Below are 22605 nucleotides of genomic sequence, written 5' to 3' on the forward strand. Positions count from 1 at the left end.
TCGCTTGGGCAACCGATTCGCTTGTGAACCACGTTAACTTCTATCTATCGACAGAAATACAAACATCAAGGACTGAACTATAGCCCAAAATAGGCGAAATCGATATTCTCAATTCCTGGTCGCAAAGAACCGCGTTTGGTCGTAGTGTTGTGCATCTGTCCTTAACTACAGGATCTAGAACTTGTCAAGGTTTGATTGAATGGAGGGTACTCGTATTGTTCCCTGTCACAAAGTAGGCTATGCAGCTTAGACGCTAGTCATAGTCCCATCCTTCCTATTGATCCACAGTGGGTAAGTATACGAAAACATCTTGTGGCGTATAGAATATCGGTTGATTTAATTTACTCTAGACCTGGTCAATCAATCGGCATATTGAGGATGTTTCTAGACACGAATATAGAAAGATTATGATGGAGTATTATCATGTAACTAGGCCATAGGGCCGATTCTTGTCCACATGACATGAACTCAGTGTAACATTTCGCCAGACAATGTGTTTCCTGCTTCTTTGTTCCTGATGATAACCCAACTTCTCTACTACTTTCATCCTTCAGTCTATCCCCTCTTCTCTGATATTCTCAATCTTCCAGTATGCGTTCCCGACATGCGTACAGTCTCTTGAGTGCACTTGGCTCATTGTTGACATGGCTCTGCATGCACATATTCACCAACTACGGAAATCCATGGGACATCTTCCCAGACCCGATTCGACGAGTATGCATCGCTGTGTTTGCTATAACTGTCGTCGACTACATCTGGACAATCTTGTGGTGGGTTGCATACGAGCCTGTCCCTGCACCGACCGATGAGAGTACGTTCCCAAACGTCACTGTCGTGATACCTGTATACAACGAGTCGTATTTCATTCGTCACTCGTTGCATTCCGTCCTCCAGTCATCTTATCCTAAAGATCGATTAGAGGTTGTTGTAGTAGATGATGGCTCTACAGACGACACATGGAACCACATTACCGCTGCCGCAAATGCATATGCCAGCACTGCAGTTTCCTATCGAACCATTCGACATGAGAAAAATCTTGGCAAGCGATTCGCCATACACTCCGGCTTTTCTCTAGCATCTGGTGATATCATCATCTCCCTGGATTCAGACAGTGTATTGGAACGCAACTCAATATCTCGATTGATAGCACCGTTAGTGCTTGATAGTCGAGTTGGAGGTGTGGCAGGCCATCTGAGTGTCCTAAACGTGGGCCAAAAGACCATTCCCCGATTGCTCGATATGCTGTTCGAGACGAGTGGAAACATTCCTCGAGCAGCACAATCAAAAGCATGTGGCGCTGTCACAATCCTTCCTGGTGCGCTTTCAGCATATCGCACAGTAGCAATCAAACCATTCCTCGCAAGCCTTCGCGAAACCAAGTTCATGGGCACACCAATCAAGCATGGAGAGGATATTGAGATAACTCTCGGATTACTATATGCTGGCTGGAGAACAGTGTACCAGAGTAATGCTGTTGTCCACACCATTGCGCCAGAAGACGCTACTCGAGCGTTCCTGATGTACACGCGTTGGGAACGAAGTTCGTACGTGTACTTGTTGTCAAGCTTCTCTAAGATAACCTGGCCGGCCGTCCTCAGACAGCTGGGTACTCAACTTCTCAACGATATTAAAGTCAACACTAAAAGTCACTTTTATGTTGACATATATGAGGAGGCAGAGCGTCCTCGACATAATCCAATGTCAGACGCTCCGTCAAGGACGAGCATAGGGTGCCTATTTTTGCTCACTAATCTCATCTCAACTGCTGTGGGCAACTGTTTGTTCCCTTTAGTCTTGTACGCTCAGATGTACATGGCCGTCTCTCGCCCTGATGCAATTGTGATAGGGTGTCTCATCACACTATTACTGTCATGCTTTCGTTCTCTTCTCTTTTTCGCTGATTGTAGCGACGATCGAAAAGACCAAGAGAAAGCTGCCGAAGAAGAAGAGGAGAAAGGAATAGGGAGCTTGAACAGGGCGAACACAGCAAAACAGTACCAAACTCTGCTCCAGAAAGATGACATCAACATGGCCCTTCAGTTCATCGAAAGAGATAGGCTTTCGATATTTAGTCGAAAAGCACGGCTTTCTTGGCGGTTACAGTATGGATGGCTCGCTATTCTTTTTCACGCGAGTTTCATTAGCTGGTCATCTATAATCGCATTGCTAACTATCAGAAGTCAAAAATGGCTTACAAGATAAAGCAAGGAATCGAGTGTAGCGTTCTGTAGAGTAGTGATGATAGCAATTAGATCCTTTGGGCAGCCTATAACATGTCTAACTAATCGGAGCCACACCTACGGATTTCTTGCATCTTGAGATATCATGGCTGCGCACAGTGTTACTCCATTCCATTTCAATGTAAGTTTCAACTATTTCGACATGAGATATTCGTCGTCTTTCTTTTCTCCTATTGAAACTTTTTTACATGTACGGGAAGTTTGTAATCAGTATAGATGAGACTACTGCCAGCGTCGCGTTCCCAGATGAATCCGTCCCGATCTAGCAGCTCGAAGTCATATCTCCATAGCAATGTTGCCATGATGAGCCGTATGCTCTGTTGAGCCATATGTCTACCAATGCACGCTCGGCTTCCAATCAAGAATGGACGGCTGGCAGACTTGTTATCTCCATTGAACCCGTTCTTGTCCGCGTCCTCTAACCATCTTTCTGGGTGGAAGCGAGCTGGGTTAACGAAATACTTTGGCGATCTTTGGATCGTGTACAAGTCAGCCGAAACAATGGTGCCTGCTGGTATGTATGTGTCTGTTATAGTACACGAAGGGGCGGTGCGTTGCGCTGTTTTACCGTTTGCGGGCGGGAGCAAGCGCAAGGTCTCGCGGATGCAGGCATTAAGAAATGGCAGACGTGCAAGTCTTTCACCTGTGATATCGGCTTCATTGCTGAATACAGAACGTATCTCGATGCAAAGAGTTTTGTAAGCGTCTGGGTAGCGCAGGACGTGATAGAATGTGGAAGCTAATGTAGTAGCGGTAGTTTGGTACCCTGCGAGTCTTGGGGCTATCAGTAAAGCATCTGTTATGAGTGGGCAAGATGCGACAGACGTCAAACCCATTGCGTTGCTAAAGAATGCATCCGCGTCTAGCGTCAAGCCTTGCTTTTCGCTACCCATGATGGCCGAAAGGAAGTCCTCCCTACCATCTTTCCTCTCAATGCAACTAGAAAGATGTCAGCATGTTAGCATATAGATTCCCATTGAGTTCACTTACTCGCGTAGCTTTTTGGATGGCACAAGCTTTGAAAGCTGGGAGGACATTGGCATCGCTGAAAGGAGACTTCTAGCCATCTCCAGTGCCGGGGCTACGCCGGGCATGACGAGCATGAAGCTTAAGGCTTCCACCATAGGCATCGATCCTTTACCTAACTGCTTCAGTGTTTCGTATGTTGCTTTGGAAAAGGTCAGTCTACGATTGCTCCATTAGACTCCTTTGCGTACTACTTACGGCGTTTTCCAGCCATCAACGGCTCCCCAAAAGCAAGGTCGCCAATTATCTCCCAGAACATTGTTTCTAATTTGTCTGCAAGATCTATACTGTAACCTTTCTCAGCAGTTTCGTCGAAATCAGGGATAGACTTCTCGATGTGCAGCTTCTGGATTGGCTCCTGGCTTGCCAGTGCTTGAGGTGTGAAAGCCTGCTGAATGACTCTGTGAAGTCTCTTATGAAGCGCTGGATCCGGAATCGTGATTAGAGTAGGAGCGTTCAAGACGAGGTCAGAGAAAAGAGTCAAGAACGTTCCAGCTTTGGAAAAACGTCCATCTTCTTGATTTGCATATATCGCTGTTTCTGCTTCGAGGGTCGCAAAAGATACTTCGTTTGGTGCCACTCGTACAACAGGTCCTACTTAAGATTAGCCTAGCAATCTGAGCAATGACCGCCTCAAGGGATCTTGCCATATTTCTCATGAAGAGCCTGAAGTTCCGAATTGAATTTCATACGATACAAAGCTCTCATACCCCATATCTTTCTTACTCAGGATTTTTGCAAACTATGTGATCATAAGAAACCCACCGGAGAGAACTTGGCCAGGAAGGGACCTGGAACGTGGGAAAGTGGGTGTAGGTAGCACCCATAGACTACAGTTGATGTCAAAATGAAGATAGACTACAAGAATCAGATTGTTAGCAATACGTCTCGAGCGATCTGAATGATGGGAGTGCAAGAACCTACAATGGCTGCTGCTGCACCAATCTGCTGGCCTACGCTCAATTCCTGTAAGAGAGAAATTACTGCCATAGTGACTATCGTAATCCTCGGACTGGAGCTCGGCTCTGGTGTTGAGGAATCGTTTGTCGTTCCATGGGATAAATGATTAATTGGATTGCATCCTGCATAGCTGACCGAGTGCCCTACTTACATGCCAAGGCGGGCCCCGGCCAAGGTTTGCTCGGTTCGCTGTCTTCTAGTTTCGGATCATGGAGCCTCACTAAGTTAAAGTGCGCGTTATCATTCGAGACGCGAGTTGGTGGCGCAGACGCATGCATGATCCTCCTGCCGGAGGGTCAATAATCACCGTTGCCTATCATCCGGACAGCGACGCTAAAGCAGCTCGCTCCTTCCAGAAAAACGGCTGCTCGACAGTAGCGTAGGATTCATGGGCGCCAACGCGTGGGGGAGCGGATGGGAAATCGGACCCTTGCTCCGCCGCTCTGCATGCGCGCCCTTGTACACTAACGTAGCTAATGCCCTACTTCTGTGCATCCGCAATAACAATACCGCCCATATACGGATGTATTGCTCCAGTGATAAGAAACCTCAGATGAGAAATTAAAGTCATATACTGGCTGCCTCGAACTGCTTGGTATCGTATGCAGGATACGTCCACTCCACTAAACAGCACGCGTTAGATAGCTGCCATGTAAGCGACAAGTGAAGGATTCTACCAGTTGCTCCACTAAAAAAGATCCTCCCAAAGGATTTCGGACAGCGGGTTATATTGTTGGCGGAAAAACACGGCCCACTCACATACATAACATACAGTAAGCGCTTCTTGAAGTAAGACTAGTAAGATTTCGTGCTAAAGCAGTCCAACATGCACCCGCGATGCACCAGACTATGGGGCTGAATCAGTAGATACAGACACATGCACTGCGGATAGGAACGCTCGTTGGTTGGCACCAAGAGCGCACGAATAAGCCGTTCACAAAGTCCCAACAATTAACGTTACAAAAAACACTTCTCCCAATGTGATGGGTGCTGTGCCCAGGCTGAGTGCAGCGCTAGACAGAGGATGAGTTGACAAATTAGAGAAAATTGAATAGATGATCACATGTTTTCATCCCAAGCGGACTACGTACAAATGCTTTCGTTCGATGCTTCGTACAGCCAACCACTATCTCCACGTCTAATCTTTTAGCCATCTTTTTTGAAAGATAATCGCAAAATGGAGCAGCTTTCATATCAGTCCAAACTGATTTGCTCCGAGGAGTCTCAAAAGACTGGATGCTTCACAACACTCCCTATCCGTATCCATCCTCGAGATGACTTAGCGGATGCAGCAAGTCGCCGTTTTGTACAAGACTGGGCCAGAGAGATGAGAGATGGCCGCGAACAGTCTACTCATTTCTCATTCTCACCGGTGGGAAACTGGTCGTCCTTGATCTATCCCGAAGCGATCCCAGAACGGTTGGGGGTCTTGGCCTATCTGTCCGACTTGGGTTTGATTCATGATGGTATTTGGATGTACTCCAGGTTATCTCGGCAATTCTAACGTGTATCTAGACGGTGGTGAAGGCTTGAGCATTGAAGACGCGCAAACCGAGCATGGTGAACTCTGCGCTGCTCTAGATCCTAGTGATATCAGCAGCGCTGCGCCAGGTTCAAGGGCGATGAAAACCAAGAAGCTTGTTTCCCAGTGTATGCTTGAGTGTATTAACCTTGACCGAGAATTGGGCTTGAAGATGCTCGCGGCGTTCCGCGACGTGTGGCTCGCTATTAGCGAGAGGAACAGCGACAAGGAAGCGCGAACTATGGAAGAATATTTGAAATATCGAAGCGATAATGGCGGAATGCTGTAAGTGACTCAGTCGTGCTGTTGTAAAACCTTGGCTAATATTTGACAGAGTCTTCTGGCCAATGCTCCAGTTCAGCCTCGGAGTGTCCATATCGGAAGCAGAAGAAGCGCTCGTACAGCCAATTATTGACGCAGCGACTGAAGGACTTCTCCTAGCAAATGATTACTTCAGCTGGGAACGTGAGTATAGAGAACTCCAATCCGGTCAATCGAAGAGAATAGTCAGTGCTGTTGACCTGTTTATCAGGACGAAGGGACTCTCAATCGACCATGCAAAAGAGGAGGTCAAACGCATGATCATCGCCGCTGAGCGCAATTTCTGTCAGCGTCGTGATGATCTTTGCAGGAAGCATCCTGACATATCATTGAAGTTGAGACGTTGGATTGACTGCGCTGGGCTAGCTGTCTCGGGAAATCATTACTGGTGCTCGGCTTGCCCCAGACAGAATGCGTGGAAGGATATGACTCCCCAAAGTCATAACGGTGCCAAAAGAAAAACTTCGCATGGCGCAGCGATCAGTATGCAGGAAGCACCCTTCAAGAAGAGAAAAGACTCGAGCTTCTTTGGCTCTCAGCCTAGTGATGATGAGTCTTCACTCTCAGAGGTATCAAGCTACCCGTTTTACAAGCCGTCGGCACTTGCACTGGAGGCACCTTCAAAGTACGTTTCCAATATGCCTTCAAAAGGCGTCCGGAGTGCGCTCATCGAAGCTCTCAACGCATGGCTTCACGTGCCGTCTGAACGGCTAGAATCGATCATGTCTGTCATCAACACGTTGCACAATGCTTCACTCATCCTTGACGACCTAGAGGATAACTCACCACTACGAAGAGGCTATCCAGCGACACATATCTTATTTGGGCAGTCCCAATCAATCAACACCGCAAACTTTATGTTCGTACGCGCTGTGCAGGAAGTCGCGCAGAAGCTAAGCCCAAATGCCTTGGTTGCAGTCCTTGAAGAACTCGAGGGCCTGTATTTAGGCCAGAGCTGGGATCTGTACTGGAAACACAACCTCGCATGTCCAAGTGAAGCCGAGTACGTCAATATGATCGACCACAAGACTGGTGGTATGTTTCGCATGTTGCTTCGGATCATGCAGGTAGAGAGCGAGGTGACACCGCAGGTGGATTTCCACAGACTGACACTATTGTTCGGCCGATTTTTCCAGATTCGCGACGACTACATGAACTTCCAAGATTACACGGCGCAGAAAGGGTATTGCGAAGATCTCGACGAAGGCAAATTCTCGTACCCAGTCGTCTACTGTTTGGAAAATTATCCGGAATACCGTGGCCATTTTCTTGGCATATTCCGACAACGGCCTACGGTTGCGACCGCCAACGCATGTCCCTTGTCGGGGGAGAGTAAGCAGTATCTGACTGCCTGCCTGAAAAAGAGTGGAGCGTTCGATAAGACGATTGCTTGCTTGACGGATATGGAACGCGACTTGGAATTCGAGATTAACCGGCTGGAGCAACAAACGGGTGAGACGAACCCAATGCTGCGCTTGTGCCTCGCAAAGCTCAGTGTCAAAGGAATTGGAAGGATTAGCGAGGTAAGCCCTAGCAAATGATCGTCCGGGGGGCTTGCAATACGGCTAGCCACACCCGTCTGACCCCCTGCGGGCCGTTTCGCCCAAGCGCGCTAATAATGGGTCATACGAATTGGGAACGAATCCTACGTTATCATCTCTCTTTTCAATCATGATTAGAAACCTAGACCAATGAAACATCTTCTTGATGATGGATACCATATACATCGGTGATAAACCCTTACTATCGTATGCATGTATAAGCACAGTGCGTGCATCTTCCAACGCCTAGCCCGTCGAAGCGGGTATCTTGGGAACCGGTGCAGGGAGTCCTTCGCAACTTATGTCATCTCGCAACAACAGTCCCGCTGTAGTCTAGGGACGTCTCTTAGCTCTGCATAGTTCTACAATCGTTTTATTCTAACCAGCAGTTGGGTGGCCTTACATGTTTGGTATCCAGGATATCTTATTCCCAGCACTGGTGCCCGACTTGGTGACTCAAATTCCTTGTTCTTCATTATTGGTTATACGGAAATGCGGCGACTATCAACCCTATCTTGGCTACACGCCATACATGCTTCCATTGGCATCAGCGAAGCCATGACAGCAGATTACGGGTCTTGCCACGATGCAGTGTGTTTAAGATAAGTGTTCGGCCTAATAGAGCCAGTTTCTAACACAAGTAGTGTATTCTTCTTTCCGGAACACTTTCTGTTGAGTTGGGTGGTGGTCATGTGTCCGATCACGCGCATTATCCCGCAGTTGCAAATGGATCCTCTGTGGCATCGCTCTTTTGGGCACAGCAACAGCAATCTGCCCAACCAGTCTGTCTTGTTCATGTCTACTCTCCTCAAGACGTTGCCACCGTCATATCTGTCTCCCGCAGCACGAATTGCCCATTTGCTGTTCGTGGTGGCGGGCACTCAGACATTCCTGGTGCAAGCAACATCAATGGCGGCATCACTGTCAATATGGCAGGGCTAAGGAATGTCGAATTGCACGAGAGTGACGGCATGGTCAGAGTCGGTGCAGGAGCTAAATGGGGCGACGTTTACAAACAACTTGAGAAATCAAACAAAACAGTCGTGGGTGGCCGACTCACTGGAGTTGGTGTTGGCGGACTGTCGTTGGGTGGAGGACTTAGCCACTTTTCCGGTCTGCATGGCTGGGCTTGTGACAATGTCCGTAATTACGAGGTAGTAACATGGATGCCGCAAATGAAGCGCAAACTGATGTCAATCCAGGTGGTTCTTGCAAATGGTAGTCTTGTCATTGCTTCCAACTCGTCAAACTCAGACCTCTACCGCGCTCTGCGCGGCGGCGGAAACAGCTTTGGCGTTGTCACTCATTTCGACCTTGACATGTTCCAGCAGGGTCCTATGTGGGGAGGACTACATGTGTGGCCATTCCAGCCATCGGTAACATCCGCTCTTACTCATGGTTTTGTCAAGTTTGCACAGAACGCTCCCTCCGATCCACATGTATCACTGTTCGCTGGCTTGGGTTATAAGCAAGGAAGCTTTGCCTGGGCTTTAGGGCAGTATGATGCTCTAGGAAGGTCTGAGCCTTCTATCTTTACCCAGTTCAAGGATGATGTGGAGGTGTATGGTACAGCGAAGATTGTTAGCACAGCCAGAGTGACTTCGTTGTCGGACCTCGCGGATGAGCTAAATCAGTCAGAGCCTGCTGGCATACGAAGCCGTTTTACAACGGCAACTTTTACCGCCGATGCAGGACTCTTAATCCTAATGGTAAAGATCTTCGAAGAGCAAGTTCAAAAGGCGTTAGATAATGGTCTGCATAAGGACCAGCGATTTGCGCCAATGCTCGGAATCCAACCATTGACACAAAACCTTTTGAGAGCTCAAGCGAAACGGGGAGGGAATATCATGGGTCTCCGTGATTCTGAAGCACCTTTGGTTGGTAAGTATCGCCAAACATTCGTCTTCCGGCGGCGCTGACAGTCGTCACTCAACAGTCTGTTCTTTCGGATGGGAATGGTCTTATGGATCTGATGACAAAGTGGTCATCGACGGTATCAAAGCGGTACTGGAGCATTCTATTTCAGCTGCTAAGGAAAGAGGCCTGTATCACCCTTTCAAGTACATGAACTACGCTGCATTAGACCAAAATCCTATCGAAAGCTACGGAAAGGATAACATCGAGTTTTTGAAGAGGGTACGGGCGATGTATGACCCTGAAGGAGTGTTCACTTATCTGTTACCTGGGGGGCACAAGATCAGTTGATTTGCTATCAGTGTCCAAAAAGCATCCTCCGCGAAAAATGGGAAAGGTGAAGAAGCATGCAAAAGTTTATCTTTCGAAATATTGTGTCATAGCCTGGAAAATGCTATCGTTCGCCTAGGACTCTGAAATTCAAGATAGCATACGTAGGAGAGAATGGAAGCACCGGAAAAGAGGTCACAAGACCATTTTTAACGCAGTCATCCACGAACCCTGCGCCTAGTGAAGTCAGAACGAAAAATGTCCACATGTAGCCCAAGAGACGCCATTTTTTGTTCCGCCATCCAAACTGTTTTTGAGCAAAGGAGATAGTCAGGTCCTCTAGCAACATGAAAGTCGGCATCAATGCGAAGAAGACCAGGGTTTTCGCAAAACTCTGTGACGGAAGGACCATCTTTGCAGCTACCCAGTGATATAGGCCAGAAATAGCAAATGCCATGTAGGACTGGACTTGACGACTCAGCAATGTGCCTTTCGGAGTACACACGATGTGCCTGGCAATAAAGCGACTTGGGATTTGGAGTGCTCTGCGGAAGTTTTGGTGCCATGTGCAATTCCAGAAACTGTTCAAAGTGTAGCATGTAACCCATGGACCTTTCAGAGGATGAGCCTCTTCGATAACATTCCAGAAAAGGCCAGACATGACACCGACCAAACACACAATGTGGTAGACAATGTCCATGGGCGCAATTGTTGATGCCCACCAGCAACCGGTCGCCAAACTTCGCAGAGCGAAATCCATGTCGAGTATACTCTTTCGTCCTCCTTCGGTTAACCAAAGAAGAAGGGCTGCTGCAATATCGTGAATGGCATACTGCTCCAAAATTGTTTTCACCGATAATTTCAAAAAGGACGTCTTGGATAAGCCCGCTGGAGGGGCTGACGGAAGACGTGCAGTGCCCCAATTCCAACCGATTCCCCGGGTTGAATAGGCATTACTAAGACACCACCGAATCCTCTCGGGTGAAGAAAGCAGGCTGAAATTCTGGAAAGTTCTCTCTCCATTGCTATTCATCCTAGTTCGTATATGCTCCACGTATGGATCTTCTAAAACAAGCAGATTGAAGTTCGTCAAGCCGACGTAAAAGACTGCACAATGGCATTGTCAGCAGCTATGACCAACTAAGATTATAGTGTGATCTAACCTGTACCAAACGTATAGTTCTTGGCTGTATCAGACCCGTAGGGAATGAACAAAACAAGAAGGAGGCATAAAGCCAAAAAGGGAAGTAAAAGCATCCAGCGGAGGCCTCGCTGCATGCTAGAGCCTAACAAGAGTAGAAAGGGTGTCGAGAGCCACATAAAGCCCACAAAATCAGCTCGCTCCATAGCCATCGGGGTTTGGATAAATTCGAGCACGAATTGCCGTGAGAGTGACGAAGCTAGATGGATACCTGACGCAAGCAAATGCTACTTGGGTCGATTGCATACATATGTACCGGACATGGAATTTCCCATCAGCGTTAGCCTAGCGAGCTTACTACAACGTACTTCACCTGCCGGGGTGGCGCATGCAACCGCCGCATTAGCGGCCCATTCGTTCCCCGATCCCTGCAACTGGCCTTACAGTATACTACTGCATGTAATGCGTTTAATTAGTAAATCCTTCTCGGGCGCAAACAATGCGGCAGGATACGCGCCACCAACTCTCGCGGTGCTGCCATTTTATCCAAGCGCCTATATTTCGATTGCAGACACATTCACTTCCATCTCGCTTGTTGTCATCATTCAATATCATAGAAACTTTTCGAAATGGCGATATTGAGCTCTGCGCTTGTAACGATAGACCTACCGGTGACCTTGCTGTCTCTGCTTATAGGCTCTATCCTTTACTTCTGCTATGTTACAGTGTATCGCCTTTTTCTAAGTCCGATTGCGCACTTCCCGGGACCTAAGCTTGCGGCATGGACCTATTGGTACGAGTTCTGGTACGATGTCATCGCTGAACCGGAATATACCTTCAAGATCGGCCGGCTTCACAAGATATATGGTATGTATCTACGCTGGTCCAAATCCTAGCGAGCTGCACTAACTGCCGTGGAGGACCCGTCGTCCGGATCAACCCAGACGAAATACACATCGCAGATCCAGAGTTCTATGACACGATTTATGCTGGCAGTGGACGCAAGCGCGACAAGTGGGATTGGATCACCAGATCTTTTGGTGTCGATGAGAGCTTGATCGGCACACTCAATCACGATGAGCATCGTGTCCGCAGGGCGTCTCTTTCGCCGTATTTCTCCAAGCAGAGCGTACGAGCACTGCAGCCGCTGATAGATCGAAACATGACAATTCTGCTGGAGCGTCTTCGCGAGTTTGCCAAATCTGGTTCACCACTAAAGCTGGATGATGCTTACGCTGCACTGACTAATGGTGAGACACCCTTCTTGAATCTATAGATAGGACATTGATTTTAATATTGCTTTCTAGACATTGTTGAGGACTATGCCTTCGGGAGAAGCGACCACCGACTAGAGGCTCCAGACTTTGACCCGTCATTCAGGGATGCTATGCTGCAGGGCGGCAAAGCCGGGCATGTACTGAAGCATTTCACATGGTTGATGGATTTGCTGAAGAAGCTGCCTGAATCACTGCTGCTAAAATTGAGCCCTGCAATGGGCGCGTACTCGCAGCTTCAGAACAGCGTGAAGCGTCAAGTCGCCGAGATACAGCACGCACATCAGATGCACACCTACGACAAGACACGCCGTACCATCTTTCACGAGATTCTCAATAGCAAGCTCTCGGATTATGATAAATCTACAGATCGTCTCTGGCAAGAAGGGGAAGTGGTTGTTGCTGCTGGAACTATCACTACTGCCTGGGCGCTGGGCGTGTCGACGTACTTTGTGCTCGCCACCCCAGAGATTCTGCGTCAGCTCAAGACTGAGTTGGAAGCTGCAATCCCCGATCCCTCACAACCACTCAATCTTATCGCGCTCGAGGCTCTTCCATTCCTTACTGGCGTGGTCCAAGAAGGCGTGCGCCTAAGCCACGCCATCTCACACCGCTTGCACCGCATCTGCCCTGATGAGACACTCGTCTACCAGGACAATGACAACCAGCGCGAATGGCGAATCCCGCCTGGAACACCTCTGAGCATGACTAGCAACTTGGTTCATCATGATGAACGTGTCTTCCCAGACTCGCACGCGTTCAAGCCCGAGCGCTGGATCGATAACGCCCGCCTCGAACGTTATCTGGTGTCGTTTGGAAAGGGTGGAAGAGCGTGTCTAGGCATCAATCTTGCTTATGCAGAGCTCTATCTTACATTGGCAGCGCTCTTCAGGGTGTACGGCACTGATCAGATCAAGGGGAAGGATGACGTTGGGACGTTGCAGTTATTTGAGACGAGCGCTGCTGACTTGGTGATTACAAGTGATACTGTTGTCCCTGTCATGCCCGAGGACTCCAAGGGATTAAGAGTAAAGGTCTCTTAGACTATCCATTATTACTGAAATAGCTGTTATACATGAAAGAGGGTCGTGGTCCTAACGATCTAAACGCCAGAATCGTCTTGAATAATACTTGCGCTCCTTTGGAAGCCCCCCCAGTTACTGCAACCTTGCTGCACTTGATCTGCGTGAGTTATATTCACGATTTTGTCATATTGTTCGACAAACTGCAAAGCAAATCCCTCCGAGGTGTGCCAACCTATGTGGCAATGCATCAGCCAGGCCCCGGGATTATCGATCTCGAACGCCAGCACAAGGTACCCAGAGGCAGGGAGCATTGCTGTATCTCTTCTTGGAGGATTTTCCAGTTGCAGAGCTACTTCAGACGAATAGGCACCGGATCCTTGTGCTAAGACAAAGAAATCGTGTCCGTGAAGGTGTATAGGATGCGGAACAGGTAGGGCAGTCTCAATTATGACATATACCCATTCCCCAGCGTTGGGTAGCTCAATCACAGCATTTGATTCTGTAAAAGAGGTCTCTCCGTCCAGTATCTGTAGTAACGTCGGATCTGCCCAACTTGCCACCATGGACGTAGAGTTCAGGTACCAGCGGAAGAGACCTTCGGAGTTAGAGCCAACAGTTGCAATCTCAGCCTTTTTACTGTTTGGTTCTGAAACTGTTTTCGCAACATAAGGTATAAGGTTGTCTGTTTCATCGCCACAGCTGTCCGTATAGTTGTAGGCTGATGAAGAGGGTATAGAGGGCGAAGAACCGTAATAAACGATACCGCGGATGTCATTCGCATTTTCGACATCTAAAAATCATTAGCGGATCACTAGTACAGTCGATTTACTGAAAATACTCACCAGAGCAGGCGGACTGAGGAATGGCACGCATCCAAAAGTTTTCCGCAGTAGATGCCTGATTGGCTGTGACAATAATCTGTAGACACTCAGTTTCTTGCTGCACACCTTGGTAGACTGGGCTTTGACTCACATCGTAACGTTGACCCATGCCAATATCCAAGACTGTCGTGTTGTACGGCTGGATAGGTACCAAGTCAGATGCAATCACAGTCATTGTGTGGTTATCTATCATGAACTTGAAATGGGTATCAACAGCACCATTCACCAGGCGTATCCTGTACGATGAACCTTCAGTGAAAGATACATTGTAACGATGACCACCATCTTCGTAGATATTTGTGCCGTTGATTAAAGCATTGTCGAGAGTCGGCGGCCCACTGCTCTGAGCAGACATGTAAAGCTCATCGACTGTCTATATCATCATCAGTATACACTACATTGGCCCAAGCAATACTGAAAAGCTGAGAATGCTCACCTGATGATCCCAGTCGTTGAGAAATAGCATCCCCAAATCCTCATCATAATTGGCCGTCGCTGGTCCGTTGATAATGAGCCCGCCGAAGATACCTTGCCAAGCTTGAAGTGCAAAATGCGAGTGATACCAAGTGCTCCCGTACTGCATCGCTCGCCATGTGTAAGTCATCGAGCTTCCCGGGGCAGTGGGGCATTGTGTTATAGATGAGACTCCATCCTGATCGTTTGTACCGTTTTGCCGGATGCCGTGCCAATGGATACTCGTTCCATTCTGGGAGTCTTCGAGTCTGTTGTTGACGTGTACAACTACCGTATCGCCCCAGTCGGCAAACAATGTTGGACCAGGGATGGTTCCGTTCACAGCCATGGCTGTTCGGGAAACTCCATCGGGTGCAACCGTTACTTCCGTCAAATCGAGCCAATATTCTCGGGTTACTCCTGTATCAGGGACAACTAGATATCGTTGCGATTAGAGTTATGTCATTCTTCGTTGTCGATGAGAGGCCTACTTGTTGCATAGTCCGTATCTACGGAATAGTCGCACCATGTTGAACGAGACGTAGCAGAATTGCCAGAGCAAGCTGCTCGTTCAGTTAAAAAGAGACTATGCGAACGACGGTGATGCGCTTGCAGGTCATTGCGGACACTGAGGGCTGAAACGTAGGCGATTAGCCAGCCGGTACTGAAGCCACTTAGGAAGCGCATTTCGTAGATGATGCGACGAGGAACTCAAGTCAAAACCTTTATAATCTGAAGGATTCAGAGACTCATGGAAAAAGTATGGACATGAGAAGTGGTAATGAAGATGGTCTTTAAGCTTGATGTCCAAGCTATGGCCAAGACAAACTCAGCATCTAGCTCATATTTCGTGTTGAGCTTCGTTGCTATCATCCAATGCTATTTCAGGTGGAAGATAAGATTCGTCATCACCAAATCTACTACACCTGGTTGAGTCTTTGCCAGCAACGCGACGCATAAGCAAACACTGCGATGTCGAGTCAGAGCGAGGTACCTGTGCCAAGCACTTGTCGAAGCTTTCGATAGTTTCAGTCATTGCCCCTAATACTGTTGCTTGTATTGTTGATTCCTGTTTCGCGTCTAGTGCATCAGATAACTGTTTCCCAGAAAAAAATGTTGAGCCACACCCTTACCTCGCGGAATCGGGCATCGATAATGACCCCTAGTATGTATACCACGAAGACCTATGTAACTGTAGCGGGAGCAACCGGTATTTTTCCACTATGAGTATAGGCCTGATCATGTATGTGGGTCACTAACCTGGCTTCGTTTCAGCAAGCAAGATCCAAGTTAGCGGGTCCACTAACTAAGGGGAAAATACAGGGTAGTCAGGCAAGGAACTATTATTTATGGAAGGGATACCACACTAAGAACTAAATGCGGTATAGATTTCCTCGAAGTAGTTCCAACCGCTGATACCTTAGTGTTTCCACATATAAAACTTTTGCCTTGCACGATAATCAATCTATCTTCAGATCTCCCTGACTCGGTGCACAGGCCGTCTAGATAGTGATCCATGTCTAAATGAGAATGACTGCGCCCAGTTGATGACGACGACGCATGCTTGCGTAGGAAACAAGCATGATGTTAATTTTTCAAGTTATAGAATCAAATCTTATCCAACACACAAGATCGTTAAAGAGGACACCCATCGTGTGGCAACTCCTTGAAAACAGTTCGTGTCACTAGACTACCAATTCAGGAGAAAAATTGTTCACTATGTTGACTTTCAAGTCCCTCGCACTTCTTTCTACACTGCCATGTGTTGTGTTGGGTGGAAAAAACCGCCAGGGATCGCAGAACTTCACTCTGTATGGATACAGTCGTCAATTTGGTGGAAATCCTTTGGTCTTTATGGACGGTAAACAACCTACACAAATTATATCGATTACAGGAAACGATCTGACCAATCGAAGGGTATGCATATCTTGTAGATGTAGATGAGCTTAACGTTACCAATCCTACAATTGTGCGATGTAAGTACACATTGCCGAGGCTCATTGGCAATCTACACAATGTTGACATATCTCTAGTTACATCTGATTCCAAAAACGAATGGTTCGCTTCACCGAACACAACTACATCAGTGGAGTCACCATGGCTGAACACAACATTTTCCGTTCCAACACCCCAAACCTCCGATCGTCGTGTAGGCTTCATCAATGGCAACTCAACATCTGGGAACAGAATTACCTCTGGCTTTCGGCTCTTTGGCTCATTGGCGACACTTGTTACATCTGATGGCGAGTTAGAGTCTTTGTGGACTGGGCTTGATGTTGGACGGCATTTGTATGCGTTATATTGGAACGATACGAGCTTGGGTCAAATTCCGATTACTTTGACCGCTGTTGCCCCTTCTAATTTGTCGGACTAGGCAGGACGACTGGAGTTTATATGATAGACTGCTCTCCCAAAACTGCAGCTCTACTGGAAGAAAGATATTTATTCACTTTGGTACTGTACTAAATATAACAAAGGCTTTAACTTTGACCTATGTCCCAATCCTATAACATATGAGAAAGTTAATTAACAAATAGCTCTTGAGCCCGACTGGCAGCTACTCAGCATCAAGAATGACACTGTGCATGACTGATCGACCACATGTTCTCTGCCGTTGGGTTTTAGTGTTGAGTCATTGCATGTGGCTCCTCCAATGCGACAATCAGATTGACTGGCTATGCATTGCATGACCGCCAAACCATTCAGAGCTTTCGCGTTCACGTCGCATCCACATTAAACTAGTTGTAAAATTCGGTTGTATCCTTGCGTTTCCAAGCGCCATAGGAACTCAGAATAGCTGTGTTGTAGTGTGTGGTTATGAAAGAAAATCCAGAGTGCGTGTAAACCTCAAGGGGTGAATGAGACTGAGTCAGCCAACGTACGTATGTAGGGGGCTAGGTATGGTGGCTGACTCGTTAGCGCGTGCCAAGAAATAATCGCATTGTGCAGCGGCTCCACCAGGCATCCTCCAGCCACCCACCACTACCACCACCACCACCACGCCCACTCATCACTACCGACATCGCCTCCATCGCCGCACACTCTCCATTCCACCTACATGTCACCTGCGATCCAAACCTCAACCGAAACCCTTTCGCAATTCCCACTCAGACGCCGGTGATCACGGCGCGCTTCGACCTTAGCTTCACGCGCTGGCCCGTCCAGCCCTGCTTCCTATCCTCTCTTGGTTATTCTTTCACTTGTCGCTCGTCCTCGCCGTTCACCAACACAACCTAGACTGATACTCCGGCCACCATCCTTGCGAATCTCACAAGGCCTCGGGACGTTGGCAATCACAGCACGTTTCGGTCTCGACCCACGTGTTGGCTTGTCAACAACCTGAGGGGTGGTTCGCAGCCAGACAGGTGTATTATGCATGGTGTATCGTCAGACACGTCAGGAAATCATCGGCTGAGTCAGGGCTGCTCTGTACAAAAGCTCGGGTGGGAGGGCATCTTGCTTCAACGCGTTTTGTTGCAAGGGCGTAACGTTGTAAGTGCATAGTTTTTTTAGTGTTGGAGAGCTGTCTGGGCAGATAGACCAGATACGGTAAATACAGTATGACATATAATCTACTGCGCAAGGGCGGCATTCCTGCACTGGCGTGCAACGCTTCTCCATCCGGAGATGCCTCATTCCTGCAATGCACTTTTCAAGTCAAGTATGACAACGACCGCCTCTTTGCTACCTTCTCACTCCAACACAACACACACGTATACGACACCAAGGATAAACAACCGTTTGATCTAATCTATGATGCTGATAACCTCCTCCCTACTACGACTAAATGCCAAATTCCAAAGCGTGCTCTCTCACCCGAAGATGAAACATATGTCGCACGAAATGGCTTTTCTAAGATTCATGTTTTGTCACTACATCTTCAGAAACCGTGCCCAATCATCTGCCCTACTGCGTCCAGCAGCATCGTGCCCAAGGCGAGCTGCCAGATCCCCTCTCGGTGCCTTGTTGGCTTGGCCAAATCCAAACATATCGAGATCGTGTTTGACTTGAAATGGCTGGATCGTAAACGTATCGCGTCATTCTTGAGTATTGTCAGCCAGCCAGAACGATTCCACGGGTTTCCTATTGATGAGAAGAACCTGAGAGGACGGCGACTGGTCGACTGGACTATCTTCAGTCCCGACGAGGAGAGCGTGGTGGTAACAGAGGAGCCTCCTCCGTACACAAAGGCGACGTACAAGCGGCCCCGAGGGGGTGAGTGTTCCCAGGTAATCGCAAGACCTACATTTTTTAGCTAATGCATGATCCTGCAGTATCCAGTAGTCCATCACCGCCAACGAAGCGCCTGTTCATACCTCCAGGTTCGCCAACAGAGAAAGCTACTACGGCATCGCTGCCCAACAGCCCGGCGAATTTGTCCTCTACGATTGATGAATCACCACGTATGACATCTTTGTGCGCCGCATCAGCGCATTCTCGCTCTTATGCTGAGAATTCGTATCCACTCAACCCTAAAACTGACGTAAATGACGCATGTGCGTTAGAGAATAACGTCCGCAGCATAATGCTCAACCTCTTCCCAGCCATATTCGCCTCCTTCATCGACCACTCCCGCTCAGTTTCCCCATCCTCATCGTCCTCTATCGATCCAAACACACACCCAAAAGTAGCGCCTCCAATCAAATCCATCCACCAACTCCGCTCGCTCCTTACAAAACGTGCCGTCAAACATACTGAGAAGAAACTCAGTACCATTTTCAACGATATGCAGTATGATGCAAATTCTCTCCGTCTGGCAGCCGACGAGGAATTCCTCGAAATTGTGGCGGAAGAGAAGTTGGATATAAAACAACGGAAAGAGGACGCGCTAGAAGAGCTGGGTGACGAGATCGACAATGTCGTTCAGGAGAAGTTGGTTGCGTTGTCTGATGAACTTGATCGTTTGGTTGAGCAGGCGAGGGAGATGGTAGAGAACGCGATTGATGCAAGGGTAGAGAGGTATACAAGCAAGACGTGCAATAGGGCAGTGACGGCCGGTTTCTTGGACCGGGAGGCGGGGACAGGACATGAAACTACAAGAGCAGGCCATGCTGCGGGCGATCGAAAGCGAAAGTTTTATAATTTTCGCTCATGTGGGCGGTGAACCTGGACTATCCTGCAGTCTGTCATTATCGTGTTGTCGCGGTGTAAGCTGTGCACGCAGTTTGAAGCACCCGGCACTGAGACCTAGAAATGGCTACATTGTCACGACGCTGGCGTTCGAGCTCGCCCAACTACATATATGCCTTTCAAAAAGAGGACACTATATACTCAAGATTGTTCAGAATACTCTGTGGTCCAAGTGCGAATGAACGACCGCAGAAATGTGAAGTTGCTGACGGGTTTAATACTCGATTGTTCCTCTGCAGCCATAATAACGACCTTAAATTTCGTGTTAGGTGATTACGCATACACGTCGGCATCTTTCGATGATGGCAATCTAGCCATTCTTCTTTTACCGATCGCCGCTTCCGCAATTAGACGTGTGGCGTAAAGTGCTGCCCGTCGGCTAATGTTAGCCCTTTTACGGAGCAGCAGTTTGACGACTTCCAGCCACCCTAGTGTAGTGTTGCATAGCTATCTATAACAATCGCATCTGTCTTATAGGCTCACGACTAGTGACAAACCTTTCGTCCGACTCTTTTTTCCGACTATAGTGTAACCCACGGGCCCATTGACCAAGCCCGAAAATCTCATCCGAGGTGCTAGTGGTACCAGGGCTAACCTACTAGAATCGTATCGTTGCGTCGGACGAATATTATGGTCCGAACAATTAGGAAAAGCCAGGGATGCTGAGCATAATAGTTCCATCGCATAGTAGAAGGAGGGATTTATCACCCAAGTCTAACATCCATTAAGGCCCAGTCGTTATACCTATGTCTCAAGTACCTCCGATTTCTTGGTCCGGCGTATGCAAGCTGGGATAGCGATACCATTAGCAGACTATAGTGGATAACGTGTAATCCTACAGCAGAACACCTATATAAGTAGGTTCTTCCTGACTGACCAGCAATCAGGCAAAAGGTTATCAAACTTGAACATTACGAAGCAACAAAATCAACATCAAGAGAGAAAAGATGCGCACCCAACTCTTCATCAACAATGAGGTATTGATCCAAACTTCAGCATGAAAAAAGCTCTCTGTGACTGCTAACTCACAACCTAAAGTATGTAGATGCTCAAAACAAGGAAACGTTGGCTGTCTACAGCCCACACGATGAGTCGCTTGTAACAGATCAGCTCCAAGTTGCTGGTCAGGAAGATGTAGACAAAGCTGTTGCAGCAGCGCGAGCAGCTTTCCACGGAGAATGGTCCAAATGGATACCGGCGCAAAGATCGACAGTTATGCTAAAGTTCGCAGATCTGGTCGATCAGCATGCTGATGAGCTAGCTCTTTGGGAAAGCACGTGCATGGGCCAGGCCATCTCTACCACTAAGATGCTTTACAAAATATTCACTGGTGCCTTTAGATGTAAGTTCACCAGCTCCATTATACCTACAGAACTTTAATACTTGAATCAGACTATGCTGGATGGACAGACAAACTACTTGGCGAGCAATATCCGGCGCACGATGGCTTTTACAGGGTGAGCGGTATTCTTATATTGCTAAACATAAGCTGACAATCTCGAAGGTTGTCCAGTACGACCCCATTGGAGTGTGTGCTGGCATTGGTGCCTGGAACGGGGCGCCGGGATTCTTCGGCTCTAAAGTTGCTACAGCTGTCGCTGTTGGATGCACAGTCGTCTACAAAGGATCGGAAAAGACTCCAATCGGCGTGCTTCAACTTGGCGATCTAATCAAAGAGGCCGGCTTCCCTCCAGGAGTCATCAATATCATCACTGGTGCCGGCTCTACAGGAGCGATGCTGTCAGCTCACATGGACATCAACAAGCTATCGTTCACGGGATCACTTGATACCGGGAAAAAAATCCAAGAACTTGCAGCAAAAAGGTATGTCAGGGTATATGGTGTTCAAAGCCGACAGCGAACTTACAAGATACAGCAATATGAAACGAGTTGTCCTCGAGCTCGGTGGAAAATCTCCGAGTCTGATCTTCGACGATGCGGACTTGGACAACGCTCTCCAACATCACAGCCTAAACTTTCTTTTCAACACTGGCCAGGCATGCGTAGCAGCAAGCAGGGTCTTTGTTCAGGAAAGTATTGCCCAGAACTTTATTGAGCAGCTGAAGGCTCGGTTTGAACAAGTATCTCAGACTACCGGATCGCCTCTGGACCCAAAGACGATCTTTGGACCACTAGCCGACAGCTTGCAATATGAACGCGTGATGAAGTATTTCGAGATTGGAAAGCAAGAGGCCGAGCTCATCACTGGCGGAAAGCGCCACAACTATTCCAACACCGGATACTATGTGGAGCCAACTATCTTCCTTAACCCCAAGGACGATGCTCGCATTTACCGCGAGGAAATTTTCGGCCCAGTCCTTACTATCAAGACTTTTAAAACAGAAGAGGAAGCCATCAGGATGGCTAACGACACTTTTTTTGGTCTATCTGGTAAGTCTTACATTTCAAACGCCTAAGATGTACATAACTAATACGTTCTTAGCATGCATCTATACTGCTTCGACGAGCCGTGCTCTCCGCATTGCGAAGCAAATTGACACTGGCAATGTCAACATCAACTCTTCTCAGTCCTTCAGCATTGCTGCTCCATTTGGCGGCAACAAGCAGAGTGGCATTGGACGGGAGGGTGGACGGCAGGGACTTCTGCATTTCGTTGAAACAAAGACTATAAGCATCAAGTAAGTTTAGTATGATCGTAATGAGTCTACAGATGCTAAAAAGAGTAGTATGGATGTTTAGATGAGGACACATGTGACCTTGAAGAGATGTACAGGTCGACTGAGTACTTTCTTAGGGCTAGCGGTTGGCTGGTGTGCAGTCGGTGAATCAGTGTAGTTCGTTGCGCTTCAGCGGTTCCATGGTCTCTTTGTTACAAGTAACAAGAAGGATTCTCTCCTTGACAAATGACGAAGTGGCAGAAGGCCCTGGGACGTCCACGTCAAAAGG

The 22605-nt window shown here is 47.9% G+C and overlaps 9 protein-coding genes across 9 annotated transcripts; 7 read left to right on the forward strand and 2 right to left on the reverse strand.

The window, feature by feature from the left end:
• Positions 1-591: 591 nt before the first annotated feature.
• Positions 592-2202, forward strand: COCCADRAFT_110367 (glycosyltransferase family 2 protein; the record flags this gene model as incomplete). Its single annotated transcript, XM_007719535.1, has 2 exons — positions 592-1994; positions 2052-2202. The coding sequence occupies 2 exons, from the start codon at positions 592-594 to the stop codon at positions 2200-2202; spliced, it is 1554 nt and encodes a 517-aa protein (XP_007717725.1).
• A 208-nt stretch (positions 2203-2410) lies between these two features.
• On the reverse strand, positions 2411-4256 carry COCCADRAFT_41431 (uncharacterized protein; the record flags this gene model as incomplete). Its single annotated transcript, XM_007719536.1, has 7 exons — positions 2411-3014; positions 3066-3179; positions 3231-3408; positions 3465-3860; positions 3914-3983; positions 4032-4124; positions 4191-4256. 7 exons carry the CDS (start codon positions 4254-4256, stop codon positions 2411-2413), a joined length of 1521 nt encoding a protein of 506 aa, XP_007717726.1.
• A 1147-nt stretch (positions 4257-5403) lies between these two features.
• Positions 5404-7610, forward strand: COCCADRAFT_41432 (uncharacterized protein; the record flags this gene model as incomplete). The annotated part of the gene is made up of 3 exons (XM_007719537.1): positions 5404-5692; positions 5742-6033; positions 6083-7610. The coding sequence occupies 3 exons, from the start codon at positions 5404-5406 to the stop codon at positions 7608-7610; spliced, it is 2109 nt and encodes a 702-aa protein (XP_007717727.1).
• Positions 7611-8102: 492 nt separating this feature from the next.
• COCCADRAFT_41433 (uncharacterized protein) lies at positions 8103-9815 on the forward strand (the record flags this gene model as incomplete). The annotated part of the gene is made up of 4 exons (XM_007719538.1): positions 8103-8201; positions 8255-8764; positions 8813-9491; positions 9547-9815. The coding sequence occupies 4 exons, from the start codon at positions 8103-8105 to the stop codon at positions 9813-9815; spliced, it is 1557 nt and encodes a 518-aa protein (XP_007717728.1).
• A 1749-nt stretch (positions 9816-11564) lies between these two features.
• COCCADRAFT_110369 (uncharacterized protein) lies at positions 11565-13252 on the forward strand (the record flags this gene model as incomplete). The annotated part of the gene is made up of 3 exons (XM_007719539.1): positions 11565-11802; positions 11856-12185; positions 12243-13252. The coding sequence occupies 3 exons, from the start codon at positions 11565-11567 to the stop codon at positions 13250-13252; spliced, it is 1578 nt and encodes a 525-aa protein (XP_007717729.1).
• Positions 13253-13311: 59 nt separating this feature from the next.
• On the reverse strand, positions 13312-15255 carry COCCADRAFT_110359 (multicopper oxidase; the record flags this gene model as incomplete). Its single annotated transcript, XM_007719540.1, has 5 exons — positions 13312-14024; positions 14077-14152; positions 14207-14488; positions 14552-15003; positions 15060-15255. The coding sequence occupies 5 exons, from the start codon at positions 15253-15255 to the stop codon at positions 13312-13314; spliced, it is 1719 nt and encodes a 572-aa protein (XP_007717730.1).
• Positions 15256-16287: 1032 nt separating this feature from the next.
• COCCADRAFT_110363 (uncharacterized protein) lies at positions 16288-16942 on the forward strand (the record flags this gene model as incomplete). Its single annotated transcript, XM_007719541.1, has 3 exons — positions 16288-16429; positions 16485-16544; positions 16602-16942. 3 exons carry the CDS (start codon positions 16288-16290, stop codon positions 16940-16942), a joined length of 543 nt encoding a protein of 180 aa, XP_007717731.1.
• Positions 16943-18128: 1186 nt separating this feature from the next.
• Positions 18129-19672, forward strand: COCCADRAFT_110377 (uncharacterized protein; the record flags this gene model as incomplete). Its single annotated transcript, XM_007719542.1, has 2 exons — positions 18129-18783; positions 18843-19672. The coding sequence occupies 2 exons, from the start codon at positions 18129-18131 to the stop codon at positions 19670-19672; spliced, it is 1485 nt and encodes a 494-aa protein (XP_007717732.1).
• A 973-nt stretch (positions 19673-20645) lies between these two features.
• COCCADRAFT_41438 (uncharacterized protein) lies at positions 20646-22398 on the forward strand (the record flags this gene model as incomplete). Its single annotated transcript, XM_007719543.1, has 7 exons — positions 20646-20675; positions 20737-21040; positions 21091-21155; positions 21203-21522; positions 21575-22089; positions 22142-22337; positions 22386-22398. 7 exons carry the CDS (start codon positions 20646-20648, stop codon positions 22396-22398), a joined length of 1443 nt encoding a protein of 480 aa, XP_007717733.1.
• Positions 22399-22605: the final 207 nt, after the last annotated feature.

Source organism: Bipolaris zeicola, assembly GCF_000523435.1.
Source record: "Bipolaris zeicola 26-R-13 unplaced genomic scaffold scaffold_320, whole genome shotgun sequence".
In the NCBI taxonomy this organism is placed as follows: domain Eukaryota; kingdom Fungi; phylum Ascomycota; class Dothideomycetes; order Pleosporales; family Pleosporaceae; genus Bipolaris; species Bipolaris zeicola.